Raw genomic sequence first — 10,677 nt, 5'->3', positions numbered from 1 at the left:
TGGTTTGGTTTGGTTTGGTTTGGTTTGGTTTGGTTTGGTTTGGTTTGAGACTGAATCCTTCACTGGGATCTAGAAGTTATCTAGCCCAGCTGTCCATCGAACCCCAGGGATCTGTTGTCTGTCTCCACCTCTCCAGTGCTGAGATTACAAGTGCATGCCACCCATTCCAGACTGTTTAACATGAGTGCCGGGTGAGAAATCAGGTCCTCATGTCTGCATGTCAAGTATTTCACTTACTGGACTGCCTTCCTCGCCCCTGGCTTGGCTTTTTAAGATAAAACATTTCTGAGAATGCAGGAAAGAGAATATTTAGTAAATTAAGTAATAGTCAATCTCAACACACCTTCTCAATTTTTACAGCTTTTAATACTTAATAACCCAATCAGATATGCTTAACTCGTGAATGCACTGACGTTCCAGTTTGGATATTGCCTTTCGTCTACGAACGTCTATTGAGTAACTGCATGACCACATGTATCTGAGCACTGGCTGTGGGTTAGATGTGTGGCCAGCACCTCTGTGGGTCAGTTCGCAATGACAAGTGTTTCACAGGAAGCATTTTTCTTTATACCTTCTGTATCTCACCCTTGTTAAATTTGATCTAGCCAGAACATTCTACACATAATAAGAAAAATTCTGTGGACAATGCTGTAGAGTGGACATTTACAAAAGCAATACGACATTCTCTTTTGTAATTTTGTTAGTATACTGTTCTATAGGAGAAAAGTGACTTTGAAGAAAACTCTCAAACACTGTGGGAATGCAAATAACATCGCTACTATGGAGTATATAAAATGTTCTTCAAAAACTGACAATAGAACTACTATATGACCCATGAATCTCACTATATGTGTGTTTGACCCTGTGTTTGTGTGTATGTGTAATAAAGTCAGTATGTAATGGATCTGTCTGTACCCAAATATTTTTGGACATGTAGTTTTCTACTGGAATGTGCTCAACTTGTTCCTACCTCTCCCAGCAGCTAGCAATTGCCATTCCTCCGAGGCTAAGGGTAAGCTTATTTAGCTTCTAATGGCCTGATTGCTAAGACACTCAAACAACGGATATACTTAAGCTAGATTCATTAAGTGCACTGAGCTTTCCTATGTAAAATTCAATTTTGAAATAAAGAACAAGAAAACATCTTACAACTTTTACCTATACATGCCTTTTCTCCACTCTTTCAGGACTTTGCCTACCATTTTGTAGTGTTTGTCTTCTACTTCGGAGCCTTTGTATTGGAAGCAGCAGCCACCTCCCTGCATGACCTGCAGTGCAACGCAACCATGACTGTGCAGCCGCTCCTCAACGACAACCAGTACAACATCAATGTGGCAGCCACAGTGAGTGCTCCCTGAGGAAAGCATTGTGTGTCCCTGGCCAAGCATCCAGGAGACCCCCTAGGCAGCAGTGGCCTTGTAATAGTAGCCTTTAGAATTAAATATGGAATAGCTATTTATTTATCTGTTCAGTGGTCCTATGAGCAAAGTACTGTCATCATCCCACTGTTGTGCGTGACTCAGTTGCAGCCCAAAGATGTTGACATTATCTGAGAAAACAATGGGTCTATGTTACTTGATTTTTTAAGAAGAACTCATTGTCGTGTTCTCTTTTTCTAAATTTTCAGACCTGGTGAAGGAGATTGTTTCTAGCTCTGCTCTTTTCTACTTTGGACCCATTTTAAATCGAGATTATTGGCTGCATGTTTACCATGGACTGCCAAGTAGAAAGGGGTTTCCTCCAGATGGAGCTGACATGGATGTTACAGTTCTTATTGTTGGGGTCAGTGCCAGTGGTGGGGAGGCAAATTCACCAGCCACCATAACAGATGGGATACAGGAGAAAGCCTTCTGTGGGGACTTTAAACAAGAATCCTCCTTCGTTCACATACTGTAGCCTGTCATTTTGTATAAACAATACAAAGAAATAGTTTTTGTTTTCATGGATAATGTTTGAAACTATCACAGATTGAAACTACTTCTTTGATTGATATTTAATAGTTCCTATAAGGCTTTAATGAGCCTAGTGTCTTCTCTTTAGCCCTTGCCTCATAAAGGCTCCAACTTTTAGAATTCTCTAGGCAGTCATTTTCTAGATGTGCCTCTTCTGGGAACCTGTCTCTTTCTCTTTCTGCCAAAGTGAAACCACCTGCATGGTATGGTGTCTTTTATGACATTCTAGTTTATCCACCCACTTCAGTACAGTCAGAACTCCAGCTCTTAAGTTTCCCGAAGCTTAAATTGATCAGCCATTCATGTGTCACGTTGGGTTAAATCTTGTACTTTTTTTTTTTTTTTTTCGTTCAGTGTAGCTGAGAATGAGGGCAATTCCTTCTCACTAATAATAGATTCCCAAAGCACTAATTCTCACTCAGGGGAAATTGTCTGCATTAGAAATGCATTACAGAAACAAGTGGCACAGGTAAAGTTAATTAAACTGTGACAAATTCCTCCTCAGTTTCCTGGTTAAGAATGTCCAGTGAAGAGGTTGGGGGAGGAGAGGACGGAGGAGAAACTGTGGTCAAGATGTAAAATTAATTAATTAGTTAATTATTTTTTTTAAATACAAAAAAAAGAACCTCTACCCTAGCCAGGCAGTAGTGATATGTGCCTTTAATCCCAGCACCTGTGAGACAGAGGCAGCGGGATGTGTGAGTTTGAGGCCAACCTGGTCTATAAAGTGAGTTCCAGGACAGCCAGGACCAAAACCCTGTCTGGAAAAACAAAACAAAACAAAACAAAACAAAAAAAAAAAAAAAGAATTGTATTGTCTTGTAATCTCCTTTGACTCACAAACCTCTCAATGTCATGTGCAGACAGCGTGGACTATTTACTTATCTGTACCAAGTGCAGTGATGTTGGCACAGTCAGTGTTAATGAAGCCCACATGGCACCAAGGAAGCAGCTCCAAGCAGGGTTTGGGCTGTGACGACTATCTCCCAGAGAGAGAAGGAGCCAACCTCATGACTCATTCCTGTGGGGTTTGTCCACCGAGTTCTAAAAATCACAGAAATGATCTGATGTGTTCTCAGCGTTTGATGGTTACTGGATGATTAGATAACTCAGACTGAATTTTTTAATACACTGCCTAGGGTTTCATCAATATTGAAACACATGAGCCTGCTATGTGAGAAAATGTTGAATGTGAGGCTGGTTGTAGATTTGAAAATTAAGGGCTGTAGTGTGCAAATGGAAGGCCAGTGCTGTGAGCAGATACAACAAAGTCATCAAAACATAGATCCCTACAAAATATTGCCCTGAATTGAAGCATCTTTAGGTCATTTGGTGAGCATCTGTTCAGTGGCCTCTTAGGATGTGCTTGCTAAACGTCCATGTTGTGAGTCTGAACGCAGTTTTTCTTCTCCTGTTCTTAGGTTTTTGCCTTTATGACCACGGCTTGTTATGGTTGCAGTCTGGGTCTGGCTTTGCGAAGATGGCGACCGTAACACTCCTGGGAAACTGACAGTTGTGTGCTTGTTTCATTTGTCTACTTTATATGTCTGATCACTTGGGTACCATTGGTCCCGATAAAACATTCCAAGCATCATTTGCTTACTACAGAGAGAACCTCAGTGAAAACTGTGGTTTTTTACATGGGTGGGATTTTCATTTTATTCTGATTTTAGAGAAGTATCCTTTCAATTTTCATCTCTTTCTTATTTTTAAATACATTTTCCTTGTATATTCCTAAAATATACAGACACTGTTCACAAAACAATAGTATTCCTTTTGTTTGTTAAGTCACCCAAACTTTAATAATAATACATAGCTAAAACAATACATCTCAAGCAGGATTCTCATTTACTCCTACCTTTAATATAAAATGGGAAATGATACACTTTTTTTTTTTTTTACCAAAGGGCCAGGTAGCACATATATAAGCTTAAGAGGCCATATAGCTTCTGTGGAAATTTTTCTAACCTATGATAACACAAAAGCAGCTACAGATGATGTAAATAAATGAGCATGTCTGTAGCCTAATAAAGCTTTATTTACAAAAAGGGAGCAAGACTGGATGTGGTCCATAGACCAGAATTTTATCAACTACTGCCAAAAAAACCTTAGGTGTTCTTCAGTTCATTGAACCATCATAAGGTTTATCAACCTCATTAGACAAGCCACATAACATATTTTGTTTCATTATGCAACAATCACATTGCCTTTGGTTAATTGTTAAATACGTACCCATTGCAGGACATGTAGTTTCTCAAGATAACCTCAGCAGAGCCTTGGATGTACAGAAAAATAAGGTATGAAATAAACTCCAAACTAATAATCTCCTAATAGCTCAGCAAGACTCTCACATGAGAGTGCTTAAGACATGATCCCCAGAGGAAATTAATCACTACTGGAACTGGTATCTTGCTACTGATGTCTTACTTTGGTTTATTTATGCCACAGACTATTGTTGTTTGCCCTGTGCATGAATATATAAATATTTATGTATGTAAAGTTTTTCCACATAGCTCTGAAGAGTTGAGTTTTTACTTCTGATTGTTTTTGCATTACTTTCTGAGTTAAATTTGAATAGAATATTAACTAGACAATAAAGCTATAGATTATTACATGCTTTGATAATAGCCTAGATATCTATGCTGTTTTTACATTGGTATCAGACAGGCAAAGTCAGTTTAAGACAGTAGCTAACACAAAAACTAGATCTGGCTGAATAGTACAGAAAACAATCCTAGTCCATCTGTAGACATTGTGGGCTTGGCAGTGTGCCACAAATGGCTTGAATGGAGAGCAGATCAGAACGAGGCCAAGGCTCCCACCACATTCTCATACAAGCTGCTTTGCCTGTTGCTTTAACAGGGCTGCCTCTGGAAATGGGCTTGCGAATTGCTTCCTAGCTGACCCATCACCTAAGAGTGCCATGCACAACTGGAGCATTAGAATTCATGGAATATTAGGAAAATATGAGTGAAGAGTATAACCAATGCCCAGAGATCAAGTGCTGTTTATCTAGTCCTTCCCCAGAAGAGCGCCTCCTGGGGGCTCAGTTTGTATTACAGCTGAAGAAGAGATGTACTTCTATATGTAGCTTGAAAAAACTCAGTCTTATGACCTTACACTCTTGTTTTATATCTTCTATAATGCCTGACTTCCTTTATTATTCTAGCTCCAGACCACACACTGAAAACCTGTATTATGAGTTCTATATCATGATGTCATAAATGTGCCATAAAGATACATTGTGCGTTGTACTTGGAATCACTAAAATGTAGTACACTAGAACTGAGTTGAGATTTTTCCCTCCAACGTGTAACAGGCCATGCTTGGTATGGTATTAATTTAAATGAATTCATTCAGATGTATTGGTGGTACTTTTGTAAATGGATTGCTTCTAGATTAGCAAGAACCAAACCCAAAGCTCACTAACTGTGAATATTTAGATCTGTAGATTAATTGCATTCTAGATTTGTGAGCTGAGTGACAAAGCACTTGAACAAAAATAATGGCGTTTAAAAATCTCTTTTCATATCTTAGCTGTAAAAACAAGAAAGTGTTGGTTGGTTTTAAAATCTGATAAATTTATTTTATAAGTGTTATGACTCTAATAAAGTATTCATTTGATAATCTTTTGGGTCACTGTTTTTAAATACCACTCACTTTGACATTCAGTTAACTGTTTAGTACAAAGCAGACTGAAGTTCCAGACCTATGAATGAACTCTGTTTCAGGTAGTTCTGTGTAAAAGAGAGTCTCTCAGGAAATGCCAGTAAATGTTTTTCTGGGTTGAACACAAGGAGGTAAAACCTGGGAAAGTATTATGAGAGGAAACTTAAAGTGAAAAGTGCACTCTGTTTTATCTAGAAAGTATCTGCTCCATGTGTCATGTGTTGTTTGAAACATTTTTTTTAATTATTATCTCTTGGTCTTCAAACAAGGGCCCAGAGGGGCTTGTGGAGACTGAAGTATCTGGTCCATGTGTCATGTGTTGTTTGAAGCACTTTTAAAAAATATTATCTCTTGATCTTCAAACCAGGGCCCAGAGGGGCTTGTGGAGACTGAAGCACCAACCAAGGACAATAGATGGAATGGACCTAGGCCCTATCCACATGTGTAGCCTATGGGCAACTCGGGCTTCATGTGGGTTACCTAGTAAGGGGAGCAGGAAAGTTCTCTGACATGGACTCTGTTGCCTGCTCTTTGATCACTTACCCCTTTCCAGGCCACAAAGGAAGAGGATACAGACAGTCCTGATGAGACTTGATAGGCTGGGGTCAGATGGTAGGGGAGAAGGGCTCCCCTTTCTGAGGACTAGGGGAATGGGATAAAGAGGAAAAGGGAGGGAGGGTGGGACTAAGATGAGATGAGTGAGGAGGCAACAATCAGGATGTAAAGTGAATAAATTATAGAAAATAAACTTTAAAAAAGTATTAAAAATATTATCTTACCTAATCCTTATCAGAACTACCAGAAGCCTGGATACCGTTACCTTATTTTAAAGATAAGAGGACTGAAACACTTTGGAGGACAGCCAGAGTCCTCCACTTACCAGAAGAAAGCTAGTCTTCAGAGGCATGAACTCTGTCTCTTGATTTCTCTGTATGCCTCTCTCTTCTCTCCCAGATTTTGACTTTCTTCTCCCCGGTCACACCAAAAGTACTTAGCAGAATGTTTAATCATATCTTTTCTTAGACTATTTTTATCTCATATCTTGTCTTAGGCTATTTTTATCTTAAACAAAACCCATGATATTCAAAAAGTGATGTTGTCCAACATGGCTGGGTAGTTCAGGAAGGTAGTTCAGGCGGTGGAGTTATCGCCCCCAATGTATAGCTCTGGTTTTGATACCAAGAACCACAGACTGTGGTAGCATGTGACTGTAATGCTACCCAGCACTCAAGAAATAGAGGCAGAATTATCAGAAGTTCAATGAATAAACATCACCCTATCTTCTTTCCCAATGCATATAGTTTACTCTTTGTTGTGTATCTTTACCTCAAAAGCTACACAGTCTACATAATGAGTTAAAGACCAGCCTGGGATATGTAAGGACTTGTATCAAAAACATGAAAAGGAATTCAGGCCAAGGCTGCGTGGAGAGGGTAGTATTGGGCAGCTATTGTCTGAATGTACCCAGGATTATTTGGCTTTCTTGTTTGTTAACATGTTCACCTTGTGTAGAAGGGGTTAAGTTAAAGGGGCCAAGAGATGCTTTGGTGAATGAGCAACATTATCTCATGCTGAGTCAGCTGTTTTCCAAGTTGTAGTGATCCCTAAAACTAATTTCAACAGACTTTTCCGGTGTGTGGTATCCAACATCAGACTCATAAAAGTAAACTGATGTTCTATGCTTGTTTGCTGGAGGCTGTGGATGAGAAAATGAAGTGAGATGTGTAATGTGGGGACTGGTGGTGATAGATCTGAACTTTTAGCACGAATACTGAGCTTTGGTTTTTCCAAAGAAATCATAGTTACTCCACTTTTTTAAGAGTGACACAATTATTTAACCTCCCACACACACATGTAAGTAAATACAATCTCAGCAAATAAGCATGATTCCATGTTCTTTCCTAATGCCATGTATTTTACTTTTTTGTTTGTGCATCTTTACCTCAAAAGCTATACTGTCTGTACAAATTTGGAAATTTCTTACATAGCATGGACATAGTTTTCTGGTTATATTCAATTTGAGAGACATTTAAGAAGAGAAAAATATTTCCCTTAACAGCAGTATGAGAAAGCCAAGTTACTTCTCCATACCTCCCCTATCTTCCACTAATGATCGTGTAAGTCTCTGAGCAGACCCCTGGGGAAGAGGAACCAGGATCGAGTTAGAACAAGATGTTTTTGGAGGTAATGACTATGAGAAATGAACATAAGTAGGAAAGTTTCCTGCCCCACATGCAGGGATGACTCTTGTGAGGGCAAAAGGAAGAGTGAGCATAGGTAGGAAGAGTCTCAGCCTGAGCTCTCCTTAGAAAGTCTTACTGAGCTAGCCATGAGCCCCAGCCTCAAGGTTGCCCACAAAAAAGTCCCAGATACCTGAACACGGCAAGTCCTATTGCAACATCATGACCTATCATTGGTGATGGATTACTCAAAAAGTGTGCAAACTCAGCTCATTGGCTCAAAAAACATAACAAAGGTCCCAAAGGCACCTGTAGCAAAAAGCTGTCAGACTGAAATGACTTCTGTGCATGGGTCACTGTTAGAAATCTGAAAAGCACACACCCTAATCTCTGCTTTGGGCCCCTTGTGCCTAATAAATCTACTTCTCCATGCATGTCCTTGAAGTCATTCCTCGCTGAATCTCTTGGCAGGAGGAAAACACTTAGAAAGGCATTAGTGGATAAACTGAACCACATCGCTATGGGAGGTAGGAGAACCACGCTGCTTTTTACCATCTCCCTCTCAGTGATCAATTCTGAATTTTATTGGCTGTCACTCACCTCTCTCTATAAGTCTTTGTGCTGTATCTGGTGTATGCCTGAAACCTTTCTTCATGAGGAGACAATTTCTGCATATGGGGCGATTGAGCATGTATATTCTTAGCCGTAACTGAATGAGAAAGTACCAAAAGGTGCCCCACGTCTGTCCATATCCCTCCTTGCATCCACTCTGTCAGACCAGTTGTCCTCTTTACCAATATGTGTTGACTACCCACGAACAGAATGCCTTCTTATGCTCTGATTCATAAGGGTCCAGAATGCTGCACCATCAGCCAAAGCTGACGAATGAATTGTTGTCCTGTTCCCTGGAAGGATGAACCTAAAACTTCAAGGATGGAAAGTACCAAGTCCTTGGTAAGCCACTAGTAAAGCAAGTAAATGGAGTGACCTCTATTTCCATCTTTTCACCCCAACCTCATGTGTTCTTCATTTTTAATACAATGCCTTATAGAAATCTCAGGTTCAGTGAGACTATGACACCCAAAAACATCACTTGAACTTCACGGTCTGTATTGGTGTCTCAGGCTTTCATTAGATCACCCCAACACTCAATCAGCTGCTTCTGGAAGGTATAGTGTGTTATGTGATGATGACAACTTGTGGGGATGTCACCTTGGTTGGCTGCTGAGTTGAGTCTGATGTCCCTGCAAGTGATAAACTTTAGACGCCCACTGTGTTGCAAAAGTATATATTCTCCCTTTGGGACATTTTTCTTTCACAAATGGTGCCTAAGAAAAACTCAGGGGGAAAGAAGAGAATAAATCCTTGTGACATTGAAAATGACTTAGATTTTCCTCTGTAATAGTTAAAGGACAAGAAAAGCAACAAGAAGAAAGAAATGGTTAAAATAAACTTGAAGATAAAACAAGCAAACAACAACAACAAAAAAGCAGTTGTATATTAGAGGGCACTATAAGGATGTGAAAGATAACTTATACAATGGGGAAAATCATTTTTCTTGAAGGTACAGTATGCAGAATATATAAAGCATTTTTTAAGGTTTTTATTTTTATTTATTACACTTTATTCATTTTGTATCCCCCCATAAGCCCCTCCCTCCTCCCCTCCAGATCCCACCCTCCCTCCCCTTTCTGCATGCATGCCACTCCCCAAGTCCACTGATAGGGGAGGTTCTCCTCTTCTTTCTGATCTTAGTCTATCAGTTCTCATCAAAAGTGGCTGCATTGTCCTCTACTGTGGCCTGGTAAGGCTGCTCCCCCCCTCAGGGGGAAGTGATCAACGAGCAGGCCAATCAGATTATGTCAGAGGCAGTCCCTCTTCCCATTACTATGTAACCCACTTGGACACTGAACTGCCATGGGCTACACCTGTGCAGGGGTTCCAGGTCATCTCCACAAATAGTCCTTGGTTGGAGGATGATTTTCTGGGAAGTTCCTTGTGTTCAAATTATCTTGTTCTGTTGCTCTCCTTGTGGAGTTCCCGTCCCCTCCAGCTCTTACTATTTCCCACTTCTTACATAAAATTCCATTCACTCTGCCCATCAGTTGGCAATCAGGCTCAGCATCTGCTTTGACAGTCTATACTGCAGAAGCTTTCAGAAGCCCTCTGTGGCAGGTTTCAAGGTTGTTTCCTGTTTTCTTCTGGCTTTCAGAGGCCCTCTGTAGCAGGTTCCGAGGTTGTTTCCTATTTTCTTTTTCTTCTGATGTCCATCCTCTTTGCCTTTCAGGATGGGGATTGAACATTTTAGTGGGTTTATTCTATGTTGTATGTTTATATGAGTGAGTATATACCATGCGTGTCTTTTTGCTTCTGGGACAACTCACTCAGGATGATTCTTTCCAGGTCCCACCATTTACCTGCAAATTTCATGATTTCCTTATTTTTCATTGCTGAGTAATACTCCATTGTATAGATGTACCACAGTTTCTGCATCCATTCTTCAGTTGAGGGGCATCTGGGTTGTTTCCAGCTTCTGGCTATTACAAATAAAAGCTGCTACAAACATGGTTGAGCAAATGTCCTTTTTGTGTACTTGCGCCTCTTTTGGGTATATGCCTAGGAGTGGTATGGCTGGATCTTGAGGAAGTGCTATTCCTAGTTGTCTGAGAAAGCGCCAGATTGATTTCCAGAGTGGTTGTACCAGTTTACATTCCCACCAGCAGTGGAGAAGGGTTCCCTTTTCTCCACAACCTCTCCAGCATGTGTTGTCCCTTGAGTTTTTGATCTGGGCCATTCTGATGGGTGTAAGGTGAAATCTCAGGGTTGTTTTGATTTGCATTTCCCTAATGGCTAATGAGGTTGAGCATTTCTTTAAG

The 10,677-nt window shown here is 40.2% G+C and overlaps 1 protein-coding gene across 2 annotated transcripts in view; it reads left to right on the top strand.

The window, feature by feature from the left end:
* Positions 1–5,579, top strand: part of Mal2 (mal, T cell differentiation protein 2) — a 27,004-nt gene extending 21,425 nt beyond the window's left edge. The window contains exons 3-5 of one of the 2 annotated variants that reach the window (XR_008722358.1): positions 1,188–1,343; positions 3,374–4,249; positions 4,815–5,579. Coding sequence is in view for 1 of the 2 variants with exons in the window: in XM_055626514.1 (XP_055482489.1) it covers positions 1,188–1,343; positions 3,374–3,445 (228 nt within the window). In the remaining variant the exon portion in view is untranslated. Of the gene's footprint in view, positions 1–1,187; positions 1,344–3,373 lie in introns of both variants that reach the window. The other variant, XM_055626514.1, reaches the window with a different exon arrangement.
* Positions 5,580–10,677: the final 5,098 nt, after the last annotated feature.

Source organism: Psammomys obesus, unplaced genomic scaffold, assembly GCF_907164565.1.
Source record: "Psammomys obesus unplaced genomic scaffold, mPsaObe1.curated_primary_1811, whole genome shotgun sequence".
NCBI classification, from domain to species: domain Eukaryota; kingdom Metazoa; phylum Chordata; class Mammalia; order Rodentia; family Muridae; genus Psammomys; species Psammomys obesus.
Note: the sequence above shows the minus strand (reverse complement) of the source record. Positions and strands in the feature narration are given on the sequence as shown.